The sequence below is a fragment of the Durio zibethinus genome, chromosome 9, assembly GCF_047325235.1.
Source record: "Durio zibethinus cultivar Kanyao isolate XHJ-2024 chromosome 9, ASM4732523v1, whole genome shotgun sequence".
Classification (NCBI taxonomy): Eukaryota; Viridiplantae; Streptophyta; class Magnoliopsida; order Malvales; family Malvaceae; genus Durio; species Durio zibethinus.
The window spans coordinates 24,542,932-24,570,306 of record NC_143170.1 but is presented as its reverse complement, the minus strand read 5'-3'; the positions used below and the strand labels follow the sequence as shown (position 1 = coordinate 24,570,306).

Genomic DNA, 27,375 nt, shown 5'->3' with positions numbered 1-27,375 from the left:
GAAGGGGTTGGTGGGGAAATTGGCAAGTTAATAGCTAAGAATTGATATTCCTGAGTAGTATTGTCCCCCTGAATACCATTCTTGCTGTAATATGGAAGATTCTCAAAGAAGTTGACATCCATAGAGCTATAGAATTTTTTTGTGATGGGTGAGTAATGCCTATAGCCCTTTGGGTTTGAGGAATAACCAAGGAAGATGCCTTTTAAGGCTTTGGGATCAAGCTTGCTATGGTTTTGTTGGCTAATATGAACAAAGGCATTGCAGCCAAAGAGTTTGATGGGAATGGAAGAGATCAACCAAGTTTGTGGTTAGAAAGCAACGAGAGTTTGACAAGGTGTTTTAAAGCCAAGAACTCGAGAAGGCATTCGGTTAATCAAATAAGTTGCAGTGATGATAGCTTCTCCCTAAAAATATTTGGGCACATTGGAAGTCAACAAGAGGGATCTGGTCACTTTTATCAAATGTCTGTTTTTGCATTCGGCAACCTTATTTTGTTGTGGAGTGTCAATGCAAGAGCTTTGATGGATAATGCCATGATTTGTGAGGTAAAGGCCGAGAATAGAGTTGAAGTGTTCCCTTCCATTGTCAGTTTTTAGGACTTGGATTTTGGCTTAGAATTGGGTTTGTACTATGCTATTGAAGTTTTGAAAGATTTGGCTAATCTCGGATTTTTCTTTCATAAGGAATACCCAAGTGAGTCAAGTATGATCATCGATGAATGTAACAAACCACCTAGAACCTGTGATATTGTTAACTCTTGACGGTTCCCAAATGTCACTATGAGTCATTGAGAAAGGTTGAGATGATTTATAGGAAAGGCTAGGGTAGTTATTTTGAGTGTGTTTGAAAAGTTGACAAAATACACTAAAAATCTTTAGAGATGTTATTGAATAATGAGCGAAATAGCCTTTTTAGGTATGACATATTTGGATGTGGTAATCTATAATGCCATCGCATGACAAGGTCATCCTTACTAGTTCTAGAGGCTAAGGCTGTACGAGAGTTTTGTGATCTCTCAAGTGCATCATCTTGAAAAAGGTAAAGCCCTGCATACATCTTAGCACTACCAATAATCCTGCCCAAGCCCAATTCTTGAAATTCACACAAGTTGAAAAAAAAATTTAGTGACAACATCTATCCTTTGTAAGCTTACTGATGGAAAGTAAGTTATAGCTTAAATTAGGGACATGGATAGAGTTGAGTGTTATGTCTTTCGAAACTACAATAGAAACTGTTCCTGCTACCTTTGAAAGAGAGCCATTAGCAATTTTTACAGCAGAGCTATCGTAGCAAGGTTTATATGTGTTGAATAAGGATGCATCTCCAGTCGTGATCTGATGCTCCTGAATCAACAATCCAAGATTGTGTATTTCCCTGTTGAACACTTAAGGTGTTTAGGAAATTACGTTTTTGTACTAGTCAACTAGTTCCATATGTTGTAGATTTGTTTTGAAGGGTTTGTTGGAGCATTACCTCTTTGTGACTTTCCTCATGCCATACCTCTGCAGAAGAATAGTTCTACTCCTGCTAGCCGTAACGGAAACTCGTGTGGTTATAGTCTATTGGTTTAGGCTGACTTGCTTTGACACCATGTAGAAAACTTAAATAACAATTGTCCTTATTTCTTCTTATTCTATCTACAATGAAGGAGTGCATCTAAATATATAAGAACAATGAAGTTCCTTATTAGGAAACAACTTACATGAAACAAAAAACAAAAAATAATACAAGGAAGGAAAATTATTCTATTATAAAATAGAGACAAATCCCTAAAAACTTGACAATTAGAATAGTTGACTAAATTAGAAGAGTAAATCAGAAATATTCCTAAAATAAATTAAGCACTAATGTAGGAGAATCAAATTTACACTAATATCGGAGAATCAGATTTCCACAGTAATCCTTTAATCGAGTAACACAACCCCTAATCAACAATTAGGAACTCCATCCCTCGTTTTGTAGCCATGCTCTACACTGAGAAGAACTTGTCTCTTTTAATCAATCATTCACGAAGAGGTTGCAACTTTTTCTTGCCGCCTTTGAGAATAAGGGGGCGGCACCTTTTTAACAAATGAGGGACTGCTAAAGAGGAAGGAAAAGTTTCAAGTATGCAGCTTTAGGGTTGCAAGATCAAAGTCTGTAGTAACGTGGCTTAGGTGACGATGTGGGGGCTATCGCATAAGGGTTTGGGGAAAGAAAGAGAGAGGGGGGTGGCAATAGCTAGGGTTGCATCGCTGGCTCTGAAACCATGTTAGAATTAAGGCTTTAGAGAACAACTTGCTAATCCCTTGGATTAGGCTTTCATTATAATTTATCTAGTCAATACTAAGGAAAGAGAATCAATTACAAATTACACATTAATGCTCCCAATTAATCCCTCCTAAACTGTCTCCTATGGAATATTCCCATAATATTCCAACTCCTACACTTGCATACACTAACAATAGTGTCCTTGTTGTAGTCAAAGGTGAAAGGTTCCTTGAAGGTGCTAAGCTCCTTGTTTTCCCAGGGTGCTAGATGCTAAAAAAGTGATTGCACAAGTGAAGCCAGGTTTTACTAAATACATAGTTCTCGTATTGCTCTATTCAAGAACATAGAAATGGTGGCATTATATTCTTTTTTTTTTATTATCAAAATTTTTTAGCTAAGAAAAGCAGTGGCATGCTTTGGTATTGTATTTTTATGATGAATGCAGAGACGTATGCTCCCCATGAAGTTATTAAAGAAAAAGAAGAGAAAAGTAATTAAACATTTTAGTTAGAGGGAGATAAGAGAGTGGTGATAAGTCATATAACTTTTCTAGATTTGTTCTGGACAATGGAAGCAGCCAACAACTTCAGCAATCTTTCCTTTTGTTTTGTGGAAAATCTAGACTTAAACAAGGAGGGCAATTCCATCTCCAACAAATAGACACTAGTATACCTATTTATGCTTGCAGAAAGTCAATGCATTTTCCTTTTTGTAAACTTGGAAGCACAACCAAAAGAAAAATTAATAAGTGAAATAAGAAATTATAGATATTAAAGGGAAAATTCACTGAGGCAAGGCTTTTGGGCACCTATTCCCTTGCAAAAAGGTGTGCCTGGGCATCAATGGAAGTACCCGAATAAAGGTGCCTACCTAGTGTGACAGGAGGTGCTTTTTTCCTCTGGTGCCTCACCTGAGTGCCTAGGTGAATGCCTTGATTTCATTGGTGTCACCTATGGAGCATTAGTAAGTTCGCAGAAGCCCAACCCTTTCATTTTAAAATTTTTTGTATGGGATCGTTACCATAAGAATTTGTAGAATGCAATACTTGTTCCATCCTTATTGTTCTCTGATGAGATGTAGTTGGCTATTTTGGGAGGAAAGAACTGCATATTGTTGACTCTTGCTATTTGCTTCAGTGTCAATGTTTAATATGAGGTATATTTATTGTTACATATCTATCTTTTCTGAAAGGGATGAAGAGCCAAAAAATATTACGGTGGGTGAATTTTAACTGATTTCAAAAGAATGGACTTCATGTTCAGTTTTTAAAATTGTATTTTCCTATTGGCTAAGACATTGGAGTGCCACGGTTTTTCTCCACAGGTTGGCTTCCGAGTTCAATATCGTCAAGACTATAAAGATCTTTCATATGAGGATCTCAAGGAATTCAAACAGACTAGATATGGTAATAATTGGCTGTCTTGTATTGGCTATTATCCTTTTCTTATGAAACGCCTAGTAAATGGCTTGAGTAAACCCCATATCCTAGTGGATGGTCTTGGGTTCAAATAGTGACAAACATGAGATTTGGGGTGTTTTCTTGAGATTTTAAAACCCTCTTTGTGATGCTGTATTTTTGACATTAATACTGGGTACTATACATGGCATTTCCTAATTATCTTGACATGGAAATGTAAATTATGAGATTGAATGTATATCATGTGCATGTGGTTATACATAATGTAAGCACTCATATGTTGACGAGTCTGTGTGTATGTATATGTGCGTATAATTGAATTTTCACTTGCTTCTTTATCTAGCTACTATGAAAAACAAATATCAAAATACTTTGTAATTTGTATAAAATTTTAAGATGAAGGATAGCACCTTCATATTTCTTTCTATTTGTTTGTGAATTTGAAGATTTGGTTCCCTACATATTATAGGTAATCCTGGAAGTTTTTGACAATTTCAAATGGATATTTTTGTTGATATTCATTTTCCTATTATCATGATAACCATAAGGCATGCAATGGCAGCTCACAGCTAATTATTTTCATTTCATGATGAGCGTGTTCCAAATGATTTAGACCATTATTGGCATGTGGCCATCTATATAATAAAATAGATAAATGTAGGCAGAAGTCAAGGACAAAATCTGATGTCATAAACTGTATGTTTATTCTACAATCTTAGTAATTTTTCATGATTTGGAAATGGTTTCAGAAATTGGGTCCTCCCATGAATTGCACTTTGTAAGTGTAGGTCTTGATGAAGGCATGGTAACATTGATTGATTGCTTTTTGGGGTGCCTTGCCCCTCTGGTGACTTTCCTTCTGTGTTGGTTTTTGCATCAGTGAATACTTTATGTGCTTATAAAAGTCTGTTTAACCTCTAATTGAATGTTTCTAACATACCATGTATAGAAACCACTTTAAGTAGTTTAACATGATTGATTCTTTTGTACATCTATCCCCTTACCTTGCTAGTGCAATGGGCTGTTTATGAGGCTTTGTTTAAATTTAATTCATGTCTTCTGTTAAGAACATATTATCTATATTAGCTTCATCTTTGTGTCTGAAGCAACCACAGTGTCATCTATTGACATGCATAATCATAATTTATCAAGTGTATCTCTTATGTAAAGTGTCATTGAGTTATGGTTTGTAAATATACGTCCATTGTGCTTATAATTTGCTTTCGATAATTGTTTCTTTAGCAACTGCTAGCTAGCTATTCTAGTATGTTATTTGGAATACACACCCAATGGAATGCAAAGGAATCAACTGTTGTTGGCTTTGACTTATGCTGATTATGTGCTCACTCGAAGGAGTGATTTCTGCTTGTGTAATGTGGCGAGGTGACTTAAGTCTATCTTCTAACTGAAGTGATGAAATTTACTTTGACTGATTCTCAGGTGAATTATAATTGTTTACCAAAGTTTTTATGGTTTTGTTTCAATTGGTTAGGTATAGCATATATATTAGGAGGAAAATCTTGTACAGGATCTAAGCTGAAAGTAACCATATGGAAAAATCTATAATTGCAAATAAATCATATTCATTTAACAAGTTGTGTGGCTTTCTTGTAACTGTTCAAAAAGGAACAGTCAAAAGATATCATGTAAGAGACTCTCCTACTCTAAATTACTGTTTATCTTAGTTTCTTGGATCCCAGCAACAATTTTGAGCAATTGAAAGACTTAATGTGCTGCTTTTTATTTAAACTTGATAATTTTGAAGTTAGAATGTTTGTTCTATTGGAGTAACTTGGGATGTCCATTACATGGCATCTTATTTTAGACTGGGATTACTTAACAAATTCTCTATCAACTTATGTGCATAATGTGTGCTTATGCTAGATATTCTTCACTTTGGCGGGATATTTTGCAAAATATATTGGTTGTTAATGATGAGCCTTTGTCTTAATATTTCCTTTGTCTATTGTGAAATGCTAAAATAAAAGTTTAAAGATTAATGGGTTACATTACGTGATGGGACTGCCTAATGTTTACCGAGACTTAATTTGTGCATCCCATTAGTGCAAGATTTTTAAGCCAACAATGGTTTTAGTTTTCTCAACTTGTGTTTAATGCAAGGATATTAACTGTCTAATTGTAGATCTAAGTTGCCTGTTCTGTGTAACATTTCCAGTAGATGGGCAAGCCATGGGCTAATGCCTCCAAGGAAATAGCGTATGCAAATCATATTTTAAGTACCATATTGTGGATGTTGTTTATATGTTAGGATTTGGAAGCTGTTGGTTGATTAGGTGGTCTACTAGCTGACCTTATTTTGCATGATTTTGTGTAAGTACTATAGACCATCACCTAGTATAACCAGCAAGTACGTGTTCTCTAAGAACTTTTTTTTTGGGTTAATAGAACGTATGCACTTGGATGTTTAATTGAAAATCAGAGCAGTTTCCTTGTTCCATCCGTCGAATGGAACTCATTAAATCCTTTGCTCCCCATTCTGTCATATAGTTCATGTTTGACATTTTTTATCACTTAACAAAATGAGTTCTCTAGCTTTGCTCCCCATTCCATCACATAGTCATGGTTGACCTTTTTTTATCCCTTTACAAAATGAGTTCTCTAGCTGCTATCATATTTCCTTATTTAATGTTAGACTATGTACATGTTTCCAATTAGATAACATGAAGTTTGCTTCTAGGATTAACCTTTCTGGACATTTTTTCTCCTATAACTGAGTCACTAGGCCATTATTGAATTGTTAAGGTAGGTGACTTGATAATTCACTTAATCTAATATAAAGAAATATTTTCGTCTCATCTTCTGTCTTTTGGTTTCAGTTTTCTTTTGAATGTAAAGGTCATTAGTTTCATTTGTTTTCCTTCTGTTTTTGGAAGATATGGTTTGGCTTTGATGAGACCCTGATGGGATCTGTTATGTTGCTAGCTATTGCGGATGTGTTAACTGATGCGGCATCAGTATTAGGCGGTGATGCAATGCTGCAAATTCTGTACGTGAAGCTTGTAGACGTATGTATTATTTGCATTGCTTGCAATATAAATTATATTCATTAAGTTTGTTTCTTTTCTTCACTACTCAAGTTGCCTGGTAGTAGTTAATAAGTTTGCAATATAAATTATATTCCTTAAGTTTGTAATTGGAGGCTGAATTTCAATGCTCAGAAGGTGCATGACATTGTCATGTTAGGAATGCTATTGTCACATTTGGCAACTTCTTGGAGTTGTGTTTACAATCTCCTCCCACCTACTTTCATTGCGGAATTAGTTATGCGGTAATTTTTGAGAGAAAGAGGGAGATAGAGGGTGGGGGTAAGAGAGAGAGGTATTTAAAACATCTGCACAGACATCTCTATAGATGTTTGGCTAGTCCTTCTGCTAGTATATTCAAGTTAATTTGGCAGGTTTTCAAATGCAATAACTGTGAGGCCAAACAAAAAAGGAAAAAAAGGAGAATGTAACCACCGTATTGCTGGTGGTAAGAAAAGCCTTTTGAGGAATTTTCAGTCAATATTAGCAATGTAGGTTTTCCTTGTTGCTATATGGGGCCTGATCTTGTAACTTTGGTGATCTTGTAACTTTGGTGAGGTTCCATGGCCGTTTAGTGGCCTAGCCTGGTGATTTTGACCTAGTTCCAATGGCCATTAGTGCTTTTAAAACAGTATCAATGAATTACTCGAAAACTTTTGATAGCTGCCTTTTTTCACTTCCATTTTCTTTTAATTGTTAGAATATTGAATTATAACGTTATGCATATTTGTGGAATCAAATTGGCCACGAATAATCTTTCCTTCAAGGAAGCAATTTGGAAGAATAAGGTGAAGGTTTAGTTCTGTCTTTAGTTATACAACTTAAGTTGTATTGACCTCTCAAGAAGATTTGGGAACTGTATATTTTACTGTTACTGATATAATCCTTTAGAAAGTCCCTATTGCTAAACTGAGTTCTCCTTTTCTGCATTTCCAAGTCTCTATCTTTCTGTGGAAACGAACAGAGTGAATGGCATCCAGCTGAGGCTGCTTTATTTTGCATTGGAGCTATATCAAATTATGTTTCAGTTGTTGAAACAAACATAATGCCTCAGGTATGGATGAACATCAGATTCCTCTTATGTGCTACTTTCTTTGTTGATACACCACATTTATATTGTCCTTGGACGTCTGCAGCTGTTACTTTGACTAGGTCTTAACATTATCTCCCATCTCTATCTTTTAATATATGCATATGCGGTATTAAGTAATGCTCAATGTGACTTACCTATGATATTAAGTACATACATGCATACATATAATTTCCTTCAAGTTATGTAGCTCTTCTTGTACAATTGTATTCTGGAGTTAATTGGCAGTCTGAATGAGAGTTTTTACTACATGAAACTTTGAACTTAAGAAGTGCTAATTGTGTTAATCTTTGGATTTTACTGCCAGTTTATTTGCAGTTATGTTTTGAAATCATTTGTTACTTTATAATCTATAAAATACACATTGTGTTGGTGTGATTGGATTTACAGGTTATGGATCTACTTTCAAAACTGCCTCATCAGCCCCAGCTACTTCAAACGGGTAATCTACCACTTCATAATCTGTGAAATTATCTACCTTTTCGCCCCAAACTGGGAACAAGGTCAATGTGGGGTGAAGATGCTGAACATCTCCTTCCAAAGCAGTAGATGTGTTCTGAGTCCAAAATACCTGCTCTCATCTGGCCTGCCATGATTGCAAAGTTGTGTTTTTACTATTTTTAAATTTTATAGTTTGTTATCTGAATTTGTCTTCAATATCAAGAGTGATGTGTGCACGTAAAAAATGTCAGTTTGCTTAATCATTGGAGCGTATTCTAAGTGGCTGGATGCTGCACCAAGTGGTTTCTCTAAGTTGCCTTTGGTGATCGATATTCTCATGAGCGGCATGCGTACCTCGGAAGATTCTGCAGCAACTGCTGCTTTGGCATTTAGACACATCTGCGATGGTAGTGTTTTTTTTATTAACTATTTTTCTGCTTTCTTTATCTACCTCGCGGAATGTTATTGTAACCTTCCCAGGACAAGTTGATGTAAAGGATGTTCATGCTTGTAATAACAAGACTAACCGTTGTAGGTGCTTGTTATTATTCTTTGATGTACCATGTGATACATCTTTATTTGAACAAGTTTTTGATGTTACTGCTGTGGTACCACTGTCAAAATGTGACAAGTGACACTTGGGCGTTTTGATTAGATCTTGTTTTTACTAATAAAAATTAAGTGTAGGAAGTAAAATTTGGTTGACTGTTCAAAGTTTTTTCAATTTATATTGAGTTTGGAGAATCATGAACTTATAATGTGAGATTGTGTATAATGGAATCCACCCTTTTCCTGAGAAGAAAAAAGAAGGAAAAATAAGAAAAAGATCACAAAGCATGGAGGAACCTTGCTGTCTGCATCGTAATATACCTTGGAATAGATCAAATTTTTTATATAGCTAGCTGCCTGAGTTCATACTTGGATGGTGAATATGTTTTGCTTTATGATTTTGTTTTCAAAATTTTAACTGTGGATTAAAATGGTTCCTGTTGAATGCAGATTGCCGTAAAAAGCTTTGTGCTTATTGTAACCAGCTTTTCCATATATACTATACAGCAGTTAATGGAGAAGGTAGTTTTAAGGGCTCTGCTGAGGATTCATTGCACTTAGTTGAAGCTTTGAGGTGTGCTTGTTACTCAGCAACTTTAGGGGCTAGAGATATGGATAGTGACTTATAGTCTTACATTGGCCACTTGATTTATTAATGGCTGTTAAATTGTTTCCTCAGCATGGTCATTACTGAACTTCCACCAGAGCCTGCTAAGGGTGCCTTAGAGGAACTGTGCTCATCAGTTGTTACTCCTTTACAGGCTAGTTTGTTTCCTGAGGGTTTATTAGTAATACTTATTTTTATTTTTGTTTGAAAATAGATCATTTTTTATGGTATGTTACCAGGAAATTTTCAACCAAGGTCCAGAAGTTTTGGAGAAGAAACATGCTCGTGAATTAACAGCTCACATAGATCAATTTGCATATATCTTTCGGTGAGATAAATGATCCCTTCCTCTCCCCTCCCCATTTTTATTTTCGTTGTTTCTGTTGGTTTATTGAGATTTTTTTTCACCATTCAACTGGAACCAATTCTAGGTATGTAAATCATCCTGGAGCAGTGGCTGATGCAATTCACAGGCTTTGGCCAATATTCAAAGCCATATTTGATCTGTAAGTATGGAACAACTTCCTAATTGGGTAATCACAGTTTTAAGTGTTCCTAGGTTTCTGACTTTTACCTGATTTGTTCTTTATATGTTTCTGATGCAGTCGTGCCTGGGACATGCGGACCATGGAGTCTCTTTGCCGTGCTTGCAAATATGCTGTGAGTCTATTGCTGAGTTGGCTTAGAAAAATGGATTTTTAATAGCTGATTTAGAAGTGTGATTGTTTCAACATTCTACAGCATGCATCTTAGATACAAATTTGGCATTCTTCAATCGACATCCATGTTTGCCTTATTTCTAGCTGCAGGAGTTGCATGAATTGATTGCAATGATAATATTAATTCCAAAGACTTTATGTTACAAATCAGATTTCTTAATTATATAATTATATTCTCAGAATGTGATTGTTGAATTAGTTTGTTTGATCATGGAATTTAGTATGTCTCTGCCATTGTACTTGAACTAGTGGTTTTTTATTTTTTAGGTGAATTGAATCTGTTCCATTTGATCTTTCTGTAGTTTTACTTCTCTTAAATTCATTTTCTACTCATTTCTTTTACATGCATTTTGGATGGGTGCTGCTAACCCAGCTGTCCCAAATCATTACATGTGCATCTCTAGAGGGTGTTACCTGAATGGCTCCAGAGAGTTGTTAAATTAAATTTGTAATTACGTTCTTGAAGACTATGTCAATTGGAATGTGGTCCTTACACAGTAGGGGTAGTTACTATAATTATGTTATTTAGGTGTATTCTTAACTAAGCCGTTGGATTTTTCCCAGAGGAAGATTTATCTTAGAGGCTCTGGGATCAAATAAGGATCCTGTCTACTCCTGACTTTTATCTCCCAAAACCTGGCATGGAAAAAAGGAAGTGAATGAATTTCTTATTAGCAGTCACCTGTCTGAAAATAATGAGCATTACCACGCAGCAGAAATGATCTCAAAGTTTTCTTTATTAGGTGAGAACTTCTGGAAGGTTTATGGGAATCACAATCGGAGCAATGCTTGAAGAAATCCAAGGCCTATATCAACAACACCACCAGCCATGCTTCCTTTATCTCTCTAGTGAAGTTATAAAGGTACATTTTTTCTTTGTTAATATTGCTAATTTTACTTTTATATTTATTTTGATTCGGATGTTGAGAAGTCAGTTCCACTCGTGCTGCAGATATTTGGCTCTGATCTTTCTTGTGCAAGCTACCTAAAAAATTTGATTGAAGCGCTCTTCAAACACACGACATGTCTTCTCACAAGTATTAAGGTATGGTTTAATTGAATGGTGTATGCTTTTTTTTTTTTTTTTTTTTTCCAGTTATTTGCGAATATGTCAACTTTTACATATTTTTTTTCTGCAGGAATTCACTGCAAGACCAGACATAGCAGATGATTGTTTTCTATTGGCATCAAGGTGCATTCGGTATTGTCCTCAATTGTTAATTCCTTCTGCTGTATTTCCAGCTTTAATTGATTGCTCGATGATTGGGATCACAGTACAGCATAGGTATAGCCTCTTTCTTTCTTTCTGCCTCTATTTATTCCATGAGCTTGTTTGTTGGTTTGTTTGTGCATGTGTACAGGTCTGTGGCTGTGGGCACACACATGTGGTGCATCCTTATTATAGGACACTGTGGAAAAACTGAGTATATATTGAAAAACTGCTAATTAAGAATTATACAAGAACCTTAGGTTTATATGCAACTAACTAGGGGTTAAACTAGGAAACTAAATCTTTCTAAAAAACTAATCCTATAATTGAGGGATTGTCTATCCTAATTTTTTGTCCTTAATTCTAGGGATACAAATACTTAATTCTAGAGATACAAATATAAATATACAGATTACAAGATTACAACCAGTTGTAATAAGTGTTTTCCCACACTCCCCCTTAAGCTGGTGAATAGGTGTTTTCCATTCCTAGCTTCGAAATAATTTCTTGAAATGTTGCACTGCTGAGACCTTTAGTCAACACATCTGCAAGTTGACTCTTAGTTGATAAATAAGGTGTACAAATCAACCCACTGACTAGTTTCTCCTTTGTGAAATGTCGGTCTATTTCAATATGTTTTGTTCTGTCATGTTGCGTAGGATTGTGTGCAATGCTTATTGCAGACTTGTTATCACAATTGAGTCTCATTGGTCTATCCCACTTGATTTTCAAGTCTTCTAGGATAATCTTTAACCATAGTAGTTCACAAATTCCTTGAGCCATTGCTTTGAACTCTGCTTCAGCACTTGATCTTGCCACCACATTCTGTTTTTAACTCCTCCAAGTCACAAGATTACCACATAAGAAAGTGCAGTAGCCTTAGGTGGATCTTCTATCGGTTACTAAACTTGCATAATCAGCATCTGTATATGCTTCTAGAACTAGCCCCAAATTTCTTTTGAATAAGATACCTCTCCCAGGATTGGCTTTCAAGTAGTGCAATATACGGTAGATAGTCTGTAGGTGCATTTCTTTAGGACTATGCATAAATTGACTTACCACACTCACAGCATATGCTATATCAGGTCTAGTATGTGAAAGATAAATGAGTCTTCCAACTAATCTTTGGTACATCTCTCTATTTACAGCAGAATCTTCATTAGCTTATCCAATTTTATGATTAGGATCTATAGGGGTATTTGCAGGTTTACATACGAGCTTCCCAGTTTCTTTCAGAAGATCCATCACATATTTTTGTTGTGAGATGAAGATACCATGCCGTGAGTGAGCTACTTCAATTCTTAGGAACTACTTCAATCTCCCTAGCTCTTTTATCTCAAATTCTCTAGCCAAACACTGTTTTAGAGATTCTCTCTCTTTTTCATCATCTCCAATTACAATTGTATTATCAACATACACTAATAGAACTGTGACTCTTTCTGAATCAGAGTGCTTGATAAATAATGTGTGATCTCCTTGACTCTGTTTATATCCCATTTTTAGCATCACTTTGGCAAATCTCCCGAACAAAGCCTTAGGAGACTGTTTAAGGCCATATGAAGCCTTTTTTAGTCTGCATACTTTGTTTGCTTCTAGATGACCTCCAAATCCCGGTGGAAGCTTCATATATATTTCTTTTTCCAAATCACCATGTAGAAAAGCATTCTTTACATCAAATTGTTGAAGCTGCCAATTGTAATTTGCAGCCAATGATAACAAAATCTTAACTGCATTCATCTTGACCACTGGAGCAAAGGTTTCCTGATAATCCACTCCATAGGTTTGAGTGTAGCCCTTAGCCATTAACCTGGCTTTATACCTTTCAATAGTACCATTTGCCTTGTATTTTACAGTGAAAACCCATTTACACCCCACTGGATTTTTTCTTTTAGGCAACTCTACCAGTTCCCATGTCTGATTTTTCTCTAAGTCCTCCATTTCTATTTTCATGGCTTGCCTCCATTTCTCACTGGATAATGCCTCGAATAATGTAGTTGGAATAGAAATAGTGTTTAGGGTCACAAGAAAATTTTTGTGAGATGGTGAGAATTTTTCAAATGACACAAAATTAGAGATTGGGTATAGTGGATGTTTAGTACATTCTCTGGTTCCTTTCCTAATGACAATAGGCAGATCATAATCACTAGTTATAGTTTTAGAAGATTCATGCTCATTTTGAGAAACAGAGTCAAACTGTAGTTACCTCATTTCCAGAGTTAGGATCAGGTTCTTGGACTGGCACTGGTTCAGGATCTGGAACTTTCCTTCTTGAGTATACCTGTAATTCTTTCATAGAATCAAGAACAATATTATCCTTTGTTACATCTTCTATATTTGGAATAGGTTCAAACTCAAATTCAGTGTTTGACTTGGGCTCAGCAGAAACAGGTTTCGACTTAGAAGAATTAATGGGTGTAAATGTTGAAGAAGGGGACAAATCAAGCAAAAATAAGTCTTTATCCTTATCTTTCATGAATGAAGTCTCCCCCTGAAGATAAAGTTGAGTAAAAAATGGTTTACTTTCTTCAAAAGTGACATCTGCAGACACAGAATTTTTTGGTAGGAGGATGATAGCACTTATATCTTTTTTGAGTTGAAGAATACCCCACAAAAATACACTTAATCGCTCTTGGATCCAACTTTTCCCTGTTATGATTGTGAATATGAACAAATGATGTACAACCAAATATCCTAGGTGTGAGATTGTTTGTGGTATTGAGGTTGGGATAACATTGTGAGAATAGTTCCATAGGAGTTTTAAATCCCAAAACCCTTGAAGGTAACCTATTTATAATATGTGTGGTAGTGAGAACAACTTCCCCCAGTAAGATTTAGGTACATTTGCTTGAAAAAGAAAGGCTCGGGTTGTGGCTAGTAAATGGCTGTTTTTCCTCTATACCATTCCATTCTGCTGTGGAGTATTAACACAAGATGATTCATGGATAATCCCCTCTTTTTGGAAATAGGTGGATAGACTTTGGTTGAAGTAGTCTTTTGCATTTGATTCTCACTCCAAATTGATTTTGGATCATGTTTTGGAAGCTTAAAAACACATTATTCACATCTGATTTGGATTTAGTAAAAAAACCCAAGAGACCCTGGTACAATCATCTATGAATGAAACAAACCATCTTGCCCTAGAAATATTAGGAATTGTAAAAGGACCCCAAATGTCACTATGAATCAAGTAAAAGGGAGTAAAACTTTTTTTGTTACTAATTGGAAAAGACACACGTCTATGCTTTGCAAGTTTGCAAACATCACAATGAAAATCTTCGACATTTAATCTTTTGAACAAAGAAGAAAACATGTTTCTCAAAGTTCCAAAAGAAGGATGTCCAAGACGAAAATGATAAAGCCAGATTTTGTTTTTATTGAAAGATGTTTCAGAAAGAAATGGCAAAGGTAAACTATTCTTGATATTACTTGTGTTATTTGATGTCTCAAGATAGTATAGTCCATCCTTCTCCTTAGCAAGTCCACTCATTTTTCTCGAACTCTAGTCTTGAAATTCACAATAAGAGGGATAAAAAGTCACTTTGCAATTCATATCTCTGGTAAGTTTTTGTATAGATATCAGATTAGTACACAATCTAGGAAATGAAGAACATTTTTGAGAACAAATGAGGGATTAGCTTGAACATCTCCTAATCCTGTCACTGTAGTAAGTGAACCATTTGCAGCAACAATTTTCTTATTACTAGGACATGTTTTATGTATTAAACTTCTATGAGGAATGTGTCATATGGTCTGTGGCTTCTGAGTCAATGACCTAAGCACTCGTAATAGGCTTAACCGAGACATTTAATCCATGAGAACCAGAAGCTTTACCTGAACTAGAGACCTTACCCAAAGAACATACCACAGTAGGCTTTTCAAGGATTTTCAATAAGTTTCTTAGCTTTTCAATCTCTTCCCTGTCGAACTCTCTTTGTTTTCGAGATATTTGTAGTACTCCAGTGATTTTCCCAGTTGACATTTTCTCAAATTGGTTGGTAGCGATATCTTTCTTTGAAAGGATTTGGCAATGAAGGCCTAAACAGGATTCGGCAATGAAGGCCTAAACTAGAAGTCAGCAATGAAGGCTGAAAATTTTGCTTCCCAAGAAGAGCCTAAAGCTCTGATACCATGTGGAAAAACTGAGTATATATTGAAAAACTGCTAATTAAGAATTTATACAAAAACCTTAGGTTTATATACAACTAACTAAGGGTTAAACTAGGAAACTAAATTTTCCTAAAAAACTAATCCTATAATTGAGGGATTGTCCTTCCTAATTTTTTGTCCTTAATTTTAGGGATACAAATACTTAATTCTAGAGATACAAATATAAATATACAGATTACAAGATTATAATTAGTTGTAAATAAGTGTTTTCCCACATACACTTGTTTCTCACGTGTATTAGCTTATAATCAAAAGATTGTTTAGATATCTGTTTATGTATACCTATAATGATTGCACTATAATTAACCAATCATAATTCAAAATTGTGTGGGATTTATCAAAATTTTATATGGAGTCCACATTTATAAGTGGTGGATCTTACATAGTTTTTTATTGTGATTAGATAATTGTAGGATTTTAGTAAAAGAATTATAGGTGAAATGCATCCGATTATCCCTGTTTGACTTGAATTGAATATCTTTTGATTTTGGATGTGGTTTTAAGAGAAATCTTTGTCTTTTGGATTCTTATATTCATATTTTTAGCCTTTTTCAAATATTTAAGACTTGAAGTTTAATGGTATTTTTAATGCAAAAAGAAAATGAAAAATCATCGTTAAGAAAGGTACTGGGAAGGAGGGTAAATGGGATTTTTGAGATGTTCAAAGAAAGGAAAGAAGGCATTATTTTGGAATGTTCACTTATGATTGAAGATCATATATGATTTTATTATATATGTTTTAGAAACTTATTGTGTCACCGCATTTTATTTGCAGAGAGGCCTCCAATTCTGTCTTGACCTTCTTGTCTGATATCTTTGATCTTGAAAAATCTAGCAAGGGAGAACAATTGTTATCTATCAGGGACAGTGTCATTATTCCACGAGGTGCTACCATTACTAGAGTTTTAATGGCGGCCCTAACAGGAGCACTCCCAAATTCTCGATTAGAAATGGTAGCTTCTACTGCTTTGTTGTATTCTTCAGCTTTTTATGCACATTGACATTGATATATTAATGATTAGTAAAATGAGTTTAAAATTATTGTGTTAAATATCTTTCATGATGAATTTCATGGGGCCATTTGCTACTCCAGGTAGCATATTCACTTCTAGCATTAATCCGAGGTTATGGAATGCAAGCTCTGGAGTGGGCTAGTGAAAGTGTTTCATTGATCCCATCGACTGCTGTCAAGGAGGTGGAGCGCACAAGATTTTTGCAAGCATTGTCAGATGCTGCCTCGGGGGCTGATGTGAATGCCCTGATAGCCCCAGTTGAAGAGTTATCTGATGTTTGTCGTCGTAATCGAACAGTTCAAGAGAGTGTTCAGGGAGCGTTAAAGCCACTAGAGTTGGATGTGGTGCCTGTGTCGTAGTGGAAAGAAGTAAAGAAATATTGGAGGGGCTGTTTTGCTGAGGCCTCATCTTGTCAATTAGCCAAACGAATTACTTGATCCTTTATTTGCTGTTTCATTCATTCTTCATTTTGTATCAATCATCATTTCTCAAATTTCCACCTGTTTTTAAGGTGAGTGTTGGCATTTCTTTTACGCTAGGGAGAGAATGGGTTGTTGTATCTTGAGTTAGAGATCTGGATTCCGAGTCGTCTTGGATGCATTCGCTTCAATTTTTGGGTGAAATTCTTGGTATACAGAATTGTAAGTCTTGTTTGTAATGGGAAAATACTTTGAAGTTTCCAGTTGTTACAAGAATGAAGGTCGATTGTTTCTGCAAGTTGCTATATTAGGATTACTGCATAATTAGTACATTAAAAGAAAATCTTAAGTTTAGTCTAGTAAATTTATGCAGTCATTTTTAAGATATAGCATGCAGAAAGTTTGGGATTTGAATCTAAGCATTTGTAATATTTTTTTCTTATCTCCATGTTACGATATTTTTATATCAAAAAAGGAAAAAGGAAAAGAGAGTTACTTTTAGCTTTTCACTTCAGCCCAATTATCGGTATGCCTTGCGGAAACATTGCTGAGCAGATCATTCTCATAGCTGACTCAAGCTGGAATGGTTCTAGGAAGAGCTTGCTTATTGTTTGCTCGTAGACATGCTGACAAATAAATTATGCGTGGTGAAAAGGAATTTTTGCGCATCTTGAGAGCATAATCATTAAAAGGGAGTGATCGGCCAGATTTTATGGTTAGAATGAAACGAGCGAGATAGTCATACCAGGTAAAGATTTTGGGAAAACACGCTACTCAAGCTGTTAAGCATGAGAGTTTTAGACTCAGGTATTGTTATTTAAGGATAAAACTTATATGAAACTATTTAGCTGTAGTTTGTGAATATTTTTTTAAAATGATATAATAAAAACTTTAATAAAAAATTCAAATCAATATATTGATAAAATTTAATGTGAAGAATAATAATATGTAAAAAATTTATTTATAATTCAAATTTTGTTGATACTTATTCAACATTAAAAGTTGTCAATATTTTTACTAAAATTATCTATTTAATAAATATATAAAAATTTATTAAATTTTTTTTAAATTTTAGACTCTTAATTTATATGATGAAATCTTTTAATTTTGATTTTATATTTTATTCACTAATTTCTAATAAAGAACTTTACCAACTTTAGTTATAAAGCTTGACGTAAAATTTTTCATATTATTTAAAATCTTATTTTCTAAAAACGGGCATTCAGAGAATTAAAGGACTAGATAAAGGCATGGATGACCGAGTGGAGTTGCAAAACTCTATAGCAAGGTGGCAAAGAGATATTCCTCAAAGCAGTGGTTCAAGCAATTCCAACGTACACAGTGAGCTGTTTTCTATCATAAAAACATTGGGACAGAATGTGCAAACCAAAACATGGAGGCATGGGTTTTAGAGACATGACAAAATTCAGTAAGGCATTATAGGCAAAGCAGGGCTGGAGGTTAATCTGTAACACCAACACATTTGGTATATGGAGTGTTGACAACAAAGTATTTTCCACAATCATCGTTTCTGGATTCCTGGTTGCGTAATAACCCCTCACTGACATGGAGGAGCATATGGGAGTCTAGAGCCATTTTGCAACATAGGGTTGGGTGGAGAGTTGGTAATGGCCAATCTATTAAAATCTGGAGGGATAATTGGCTACCATTTTACTCCAGCGTTTGTCCCTCAATTGCCTAGAGGATCTTGAAATGAAGATGGATTTGCTAAAGACCTAATAGATGATAGCACAATGCGATGGAAAGTGGACTTGCTTCAAGATATGTTTGTGGACTAGAAGATATGCTTCTGGAGGAGGCAGCATCACTTAGCACTCTACCAGTGAGCAAGCTGAGGCTCTGGGATACTCTAGTTTGGCATTATGATAACTGTCATAATGTATAAAATCATGTACTTATCGTTAAATACAATTTAAGAATTGTTATCAATATTTTTTATTTAAATGCAATTGATTACATAATTGAATTTATTTTTTTTTTAAGAAAAATTTCAAGCTTGCTTTAGGTATCTTTAAAAGAGTAGATTTTAGTCTACGAAACTAAAATTGTGTTCGAGATACGATTACATGTAAGGAAGGTTATAGCACATTTAAAACGTCGATCCAAAAATAATACCAGTTAATTTTGTGTTATCTAAAACCTTAAAACATTTTTAAAATTTATTAAAATTAACAAAATCTTTCAATAATTTGGTAAAATTAAAAAACTATAAATTTGACTTTCTTTAAAAATTATAATTAAACCTTCTAATAGTTTGATAAGATTTAATTATGAGATTTAAATTCTTCATTAGTTTTGTAAGATTAATTTATTTGAAATTTATTTATTAATTTATTTAAAGCATCATTAAATCTTTCAATAGTTTAGTAATATTTAATTTGAGATTTAAATCTTTTAATAATTTGATAGGATTAAAAAATATTTTTAATATAAAATTTATATATAAAAAATTAATTTAAATACATAAAATAGAATTTAAATAAAAAATAAAAAAAATTACCAAAGAATCAATTTGGCTTAGCAAAGGCATGGCTTGACTTTGTTGTAGACAAAAAAACAGCTGGCCTATTTGGCTTGGCTTGTGGCTCAGCCAGATGCGAGTTGTTAGGCAAATCGTGATTGGATCGGATCAAAATTTTGATAAAATGTGTGGATCCTCTAAAATGGTGTGTTTTGTGTTAGTATAAAAGCAACAATTTTTTTTTTTTTTTACTTTTCTCTTTTCCTTCTCTCTCTAAACTCCAAAATCTCTAACTTCTCTATAGAAAGTTTGAACGTTGGCCAATTTCTACAAATTATCATTGAAAAATTCAAACTTGACCGAAAACTTGATCGAAAAAGCTCAACCTTGTTGAAAATTAATTGGTAAATTCAATTAAACCCATATTTTTCCAAAAAAAAAAAAGTTTAAAGCCATAATTTCAACTTTTCTTGTTTCTCAAACCTAAACCTTCTTGAACGAACCTAAATCTGAAAAATTGATTCCAAAATTTCCTAAAAAAACTACTTAAAAGAATTGTCAAATTTCTATTCAGCCTAATTCCCTCATGGTTATTATTATTTTTTCTCTTTTCTTCTCTTGATTGTTAATTGTGGCTGTTTAAATAAGGAATTAATCCTAAGTCCATTAAAAGAACAAATCTAACAAGTATCTCTTATCACAATTTGGTCTTAGAAGTCTTACTTCAACATTTATTAAATTTTTCTAAAAAATAAGCCAAAAAAATTATTTTAATTCTACCGAAAATGTGATTGGAACACAATCCCCAAGACAATTCCAACTTTAATTCCTTTCAAACCTAGCGTCTTCTTTGGTGTAGTTTTGGTCAACTTTTTTTTTTTTGAAATTAATAAGAATCGAATTGCCTAGAAAATAAAAATAAAATAAATAATCTACAAAAATTTAATCTTGAAACAAAATTAACCATGGATTAAATGGAGTGTCTACAATTATCATTCTTTGCACGTTTTTTAAAAATAGGAATGGTGCAAAAATGTAGATAGCCTTTATATCTAGGTCATAACCAACTCAACAATTTTTTAAAACACTCATTTAAATAGAAGCTCAAGGACTTTTGAAAAATATCATTCTTTTAAACAGAAACTCAACAACTTTAAAAAACATAAAATGTTTATCTCATCAGAGGTTCAACGACTTTAAAAAATTTAAAAAGGCTCATATTATTATAGGCTCAACAATTTTAAAAAATTTAAAGAAATTCGTCTCATAAAAAACCTTCAACTTTAAAATTTGAAAAAAGTTCTTCTAAATTGAGGCAAATAATTTTAAAATTTGAAAAAGACTCATCTAGATAGAGGTATACAACTTTAAAATTTAAAAAAGATTCCTCTAAATAGAGGCATATAACTTTAAACTTTGAAAAAAAGGCTCCTCTAAATAGAGGCACTCAACTTTAAAATTTTACTTCAAAAAATTTTCCTTATTCGAGGATCCAAATTTTATTTTGAACAATTTTTGTCTTTTAAGGATTGAAAATTCCTTAAACATCTTTCCTTTATTAGGATCAAAATTTCATACCTATTATCCCCTATCTGAAGGTGTTGAATCTTAAATTACGATTTCAACCTTTGTTGGGTCCATGCACTAAATGCTTTTGAATGTAATGCATGTAATGTAGCTGTTAATCAATGCAATTTCAATTATAGTACAAAGGTTTTCAAGACTCATTTCTTTCTTTTTTTTTTTTTTTATTTTCAAGCCTTCATTTCTTCAACCCTTCAACAATGCTTGATCAATTCCCTATTTCATTTTCGGGATTCAGACTTTCCAAAGATTTTTCTCTTCATCTTAAAAATCTTGACTACTAATATCCTTACCAAGCCTTGAACATTTTTCTTCATGTTATTGTCATTTTCAACTTTTTGCAAAATAATACAAGGTCTTTCTTGCCATCATTCATTTATCATTCTATATTTCAATTTGAGGATAAGTAAAAATGCAATCAAACATTTTTTTTATTTGTAGTAGGGTAGTAAAAAGAAAGATAAAGAGTGGACTAAAGAAAATTTACTATTAAAGAATAAAAGAACAAATAAGTTAAATGAATAACTAAAAAGATCAAATTACAAAGATGGGTATTAAGGTAGGACAAAGGCATTCAAAATAAATTATCAAATAATATGACTGAATAACCTTGAATTCTTTCTCAAAAACCCAATCGGATAATGTTTTTGACAATTTGAAAGTTATTAAACCAAACTTGCTCTTATAATGGTAGATTTTCAAATGATGCTGTTCCATTCTTACATTTAAATCGCTTTTTAAGGTTTTCAACTTAGATGCCTTATCTTGATGCAAATTGCTTTTTTGAGTTTTCTCCTTCAGTTCTTATTTCGTTTTTGTTTTTTTGCTTTTTTTTTCAAAGAAAATAATTTTTTATAACATCTGAGTTGATCGGGTTTGGCAATTCACCACCATTAATCTTTATTAGATTTAATGCACCTCATGAAAAACCTTTCTTCACCACATAGAGGCTTTCCTAATTTGGTGCGCATTTTCCTTTATTGTCATGCTAACTTGGAAGAATCTTTTTCAACACCAACTTTTCTTCCCTAAAATGCCAAGGGTGAACATTCTTATTATGCACCCTTATCATTCTTTTTTGATATAACTGACCATGACATAATGCTATAAGCTTATTTTCTTTAATGAGTCTTAATTGTTCATAGTGATTTTAGACCTATTTTGCCTCCTCTAATTCAACTTCCTTTAAAACTTTTAAAGAAGGAATTTCAACTTCGACAGGTAGCATAGCTTTCATTCTATACACTAGTGCAAATGTGGTAGCTCCAAAAAAAGTGTGGACTTATGTTCTATAAGCATGCAAAGCAAAAGTCAACTTTTCTTACTAGTATTTATAGGTGTCATTCATATTTTCTAAATTCCTCTTTATATTCTTATTCATAGCCTTAACTATTTTATTCATTTTTGGGTGATATGGAGTTGAGTTGTGATGTTTGATCTTGAACTGATTACATACTTCTTGCATCATTTTACTATGTAAATTCTTGGTATTATTAGAAATGATCCTTTTTGGAAGTCTTTATCTACATGTTATCTTTTTATTTATAAACATAGAGACCATTGATTGCACCATATTAGCATATGATGCTAAGTCAATCCATTTTACAAAGTAATCAATTACCACAAAGATAAATCTATGACCATTCAAAGTTTTCGAAGTAATGGATCCAATAACATCTATACCTTATATAGAAAATAGCCATAGAGGTGCTAAAATATAGAATGCAGTTAGATGTGTATGAATCTTATCAACATAGATCTGACACTTATGACACTTCTATGTATAATTAATGTAGTCACTTTCCATTGTCAACCTATAATATCCTACCCTTATAATCTATTTAGCTATCATATGACTATTTGCATGTGCCCCACAAATTCCATCATACATTTCTTTAAGAATTTTTTTACGTCAGTTGCATTCACATATCTCAATAGTACTTAGTCTTAACTTATTTTATAATGAATATCCCCATCAAGGAAAAAACTCAAAGCCAATATTCTAATTACCTTTTTATCATTCTCAGTGGTATATTCTAGATATTGTTGGCTTTTTAAGTATTGCTTAATATCATGATGCCATGGGTTCCAATCAACTTCTTTTTCATCACTTGACTAATTTGCTTGTGAATCTCTTACATATAACTTTATACGTTGAATCTCAGTGTTCACATCAATCTTGATTATTGTAACTAATGTTGTTAATGCATCTACAATTTGATTCTTTTTTTAAGGCAGTTGTTCAAATTGAATCATCTCAAATTACTTGATCAACTTATAAATATATTTTATGATATTAAACCAATTTTGAGTTCATTATTTCCTATTCCTTTTGCAATTGGTAAATAACCAAGGTAAAGTTTTCATAAACTTTTAACACCTTAATTTTTCTTTCAATTGTTGCTTGAAAGCCCATGACACTATATTTAGTTATGTTGTTAGTACAACTAAAATTTAATCTTATTATAATGGGCTAATAATTTTCATAAAGAGGTATTAAGATTGCCCTAATCCTATGCCTCAAGGCATTCGAAGCTCTATCAAAGTGCTTTTGCCATACTTTCTCAACAGACTTATCCTTATCATTATGAGAAATAACCTTTAGATTTTCATCAAGGAAGTCAAGTTTCATTGGCTCAAAATCTTTAGTAGCATAATTTGTAAGAAATTCAACTATTGTACTTCCTTTGATCACTTTTTGAGTTATATATACAATGTCGTATTCAGAAAGTATCACCTACAATTTTTCAATCCTTCCAAACAGTGGGCTTTTTAAAAATATACTTGATAGGGTCTAACTTTACTATGAGCCAAGTAGTATGGTATAACTTATATTGCCTAAGCTTTCAAGTTGTCCAAGCCAATACGCAACACATTTGTTTTAGTGACAAATACTTAGACTCGTAATCAATGAACTTCTTGCTTAGATAATAAATGTCCCTTTCTTTCTTGTTATTTTCATCTTGTTGCATTAGCATGCATCTTATTGAATTTTCATACATTATCAAGTACAAAATTAATGGCTTTCCCAAAATAGGTGGTACTAACATAGGTGGGTTCAACAAGTATTCTTTCACCTTATCAAAAACTTATTGACATTTCTTATTCCATTGACCAAGATTGTTTTTGTAAATAAGTTTGAAGATAGGATTACACTTAAAAATGAGTTAAGAAATGAAATGGGATATATAATTCAGTCTCCCTAAGAATTCTTATACTTTTGTAGGCATGGTTGGATGAGATAAATTTTGAATATCATATATCTTATTTTGATTTACCTCAAATCCTCTTTCACTGATCATGAAGCCTAGCAGCTTTCTAGATTTGACACCAAATGTACACTTGACAAGATTCAACTTGAGCTTGTATTTTTTGAATCTCTCAAAATAGCTTTTTGAGATTGACAACATGGTTTTCTCCTTTACAAGATTTAATTATCATATCATCGACATGCACTTCTATTCCTTTGTGCATTATATCATAAGAGACATTTTCTATGGCCATTTGATAGGTGGCTTTAGCATTTTTCAATCCAAATTGCATAACTTTATAGCATATTGTTACAAAAGTGATTTTTTTATGTCATCTGTAGCTATATTTATCTGATTATATCCAAAAAATTCATCAATGCAGGAAAACATAGAATGTTTGATAGTATTGTTTGCCAAAGTATCAATATGTGGCAAAAAAAAAAAATCCTTTAGGCTTGCTTTGTTCAAATCACAATATTCAACACACATTTTGAGTTTTCCATCTTTCTTGGGAACTAAAACTATGTTGGCTACCCATTCTAGATACTTAGCCATTTTTAAGAATCTTGTATGAAATTATTTCTTTGCTTCCTTTTTAATCTTTAACAATATCTTAGGCTTCAATTGTTTTAATTTTTATTGCATTGGTTTACATTTTGGTGTTAAAGGCAACTTATGTTCCACTATCTGAATGGTAAGCTCTGGCATATCTTGATAAGACCAAGCAAACACATCTATAAATTCCTGGAGAAGAGTTTTTAACCTTTTATCTTCATATTCATTATTTGAAAACTTAAAAGTAAATGAAATTGCGCAAATTAGCAAAGAGTATTGGCACACAATGGATTAAAAGAAATGAAATGAAAATGCATACTTCTTAATTTTTTATTGAAATAAGGAAAAATAAATGGCCCATACATAAATCTCCCTAATGCTTTTAGGCTTAAGTAAGTAGAGGCTGAAAACACTACATTACTTTTCAAAGGTTTGAAGGATAACAGACAGTTTTATGATAGTCCAATTCTTCAATTCATGGCTTTAAAAACAAAGACACACAAATAAATCTTTTTTTTAGCTATTCACTTTTTCATCATCTATCACTTGAATGGTAAGTTTAGCAAAAGCTTTTTTCATGATCAACTTGAGCCTTAAATTAGAAACTTTGGGCAAATCTAGGTAAATGCATCCTCCAAATTGGAATGTGTCATAGAGGTATGGGATAACTATTTGCTGAGATTGTATTATATATCCCATCAACCTTGCTATCCTCTTTTCTTTTGTTTCATCCCAAATCTCATTTCTTTTCAATCTTTTTGGCTTGTATTCTAAGTCGAACTTTTTCTTATTGGCCATTTTCATAGGTGGCTTTTTGATCCCTTGCAAAATTTTTCCAAGTCTTGCCCTACAATGCCAGCCTTTTTCAATCACTTACTTGATAACCATTTTTATGGTTGTGGATAAACTGGGAGAGTATAATTTAGATCTTTTACCTACATAAGTGGCATTGACAACTTCAAAAGATCTATAAGAATACTTTGGTGCCTCGTCTGTAGCTTTCACATATGAAGTGGCCACAGGTTGAGATACAAGAAAATTTTCTTCATTAAATACTTAAACGAGCTGACCTTCAATATTAAACTTGACTTATTAATGCAATGAAGAAGGAATAGCACTAGTCATATGGATCCAAGGTCTTCATAACAAGTAATTATATGAAGGAGAGATATCCATAACTTGAAACTTTATATTAAAAGTATATAGCCTAATTTGCAATGGCATCTCAATTTCTCCAAGCATTTTTGATCAAGTTACATGAAAGGCCCTAACAATAATGTGGCTAATATTCTTATGAGATATATCTATAGGTAGCCTAGTCAATGTTGTCATGGGCATAACATTAATTGTCAAACCATTATTAATTAGTACTTTGGCAATAGTATGGCTCTTGTATTTAACTATAATGTAAAGAGGTTTAATACTTCTAACCTCTATGGGATTTCATCATCATTGAAGGATATGTAATTTGAAACCACCAAATTACCAGCCAAATGATTCATATAATCAATATACATAATGTGTTATATATACTAGTTTAATACTTTTAATAAGGTATTACGATGAGGTTCAAAATTTAGCAACAAAGATAATAGGAACATTTATGCTAGTATCTTATTCAACTGTCCACCACACTATACTCACTATGTTTTATCAATTTTAGAAACTCTTAAGCTTTTTTTTGGATAATAGGCTTTTGGTAATCCTTATCATGAACTACCACAAGATTACCATAGTCATATTCCTCTTCAACTTTAAGTTTTTCTTTTGGCCTTTTCTAACATCTTAGGAGTGTAATATTTTTCACTTCAAGTTACACCTCCAACACTAATTAGATTATTAGTATTTGGGTTGGTTATAGTCTTGTTATCCACATTTAGTCCTTGTATTACAACCTTAAAATCGTATTTCATGGTACAATTTTATTATTCTTTTATGGAAAAGGACAAGGAACATTGATGGTTAAAAATAGCCTAATAGGTGATTTTTCAACTATTAGACTGGCTTTTCATCATAGTAAATTGTCACTAGTTTAGGCATGAACCTCATAGGCATATAGGTTGTTGATACTTTAGTATTTCTTGACTCTTTGATTTCTTCATAGAACTCAATTTGTATGAGTCCATCAATTTTAAACCTCTAGATAGAATTGATCACAAGTTTTAATAGAATGGCTTAAAACTCCTTTGTGATATTTGTAAGTTTCATTTGACACATATTTACAGAAGTAAGTATACAAATCTATAAGGTGGATCATATCAGCCTTAGCAATGCATTAAATACTTGATTTAGAGAAGTCTTGATCTCTTTGACCTTTACTTTAACACGGTAGGCTTGGCCATCAATAAAAGCATTTATCATTACCATAGTATGGTTTGCTAATGGATTTCCACTGATATTTAGGGTTTCTTTCTTATTAGCATCAAAATTTATCAAATTAGCTTTGATTAAGGCTTGCACCTTATATTTTAAAATAGTGTAATATTATGTGAAATGGCTTGGATTCCTATAGTGATAATTACAATGTGAATTGGGGTTATATCATTTTGTGTAGAGAGTGTAGACACCAAATTTTAT

The 27,375-nt window shown here is 33.1% G+C and overlaps 1 protein-coding gene across 5 annotated transcripts in view; it reads left to right on the top strand.

The window, feature by feature from the left end:
* LOC111312155 (transportin MOS14-like) overlaps positions 1-17,224 on the top strand; it is a 31,373-nt gene extending 14,149 nt beyond the window's left edge. For 3 of the 5 annotated variants that reach the window (XM_022912211.2, XM_022912203.2, XM_022912217.2), the window contains 15 exons: positions 3,574-3,655; positions 6,611-6,693; positions 7,649-7,765; positions 8,192-8,243; positions 8,494-8,649; positions 9,242-9,365; positions 9,471-9,552; positions 9,638-9,726; positions 9,830-9,904; positions 10,004-10,058; positions 10,861-10,980; positions 11,070-11,162; positions 11,257-11,402; positions 16,270-16,447; positions 16,588-17,224. In XM_022912211.2, the coding sequence (XP_022767946.2) occupies positions 3,574-3,655; positions 6,611-6,693; positions 7,649-7,765; positions 8,192-8,243; positions 8,494-8,649; positions 9,242-9,365; positions 9,471-9,552; positions 9,638-9,726; positions 9,830-9,904; positions 10,004-10,058; positions 10,861-10,980; positions 11,070-11,162; positions 11,257-11,402; positions 16,270-16,447; positions 16,588-16,866 (1,731 nt within the window). In that variant the 3' untranslated portion in view covers positions 16,867-17,224. Of the gene's footprint in view, positions 1-3,573; positions 3,656-6,561; positions 6,694-7,648; positions 7,766-8,191; positions 8,244-8,493; positions 8,650-9,241; positions 9,366-9,470; positions 9,553-9,637; positions 9,727-9,829; positions 9,905-10,003; positions 10,059-10,860; positions 10,981-11,069; positions 11,163-11,256; positions 11,403-16,269; positions 16,448-16,587 lie in introns of all 5 variants that reach the window. The other 2 variants (XM_022912206.2, XM_022912230.2) reach the window with 2 other exon arrangements.
* The last annotated feature ends 10,151 nt before the right edge of the window (positions 17,225-27,375 follow it).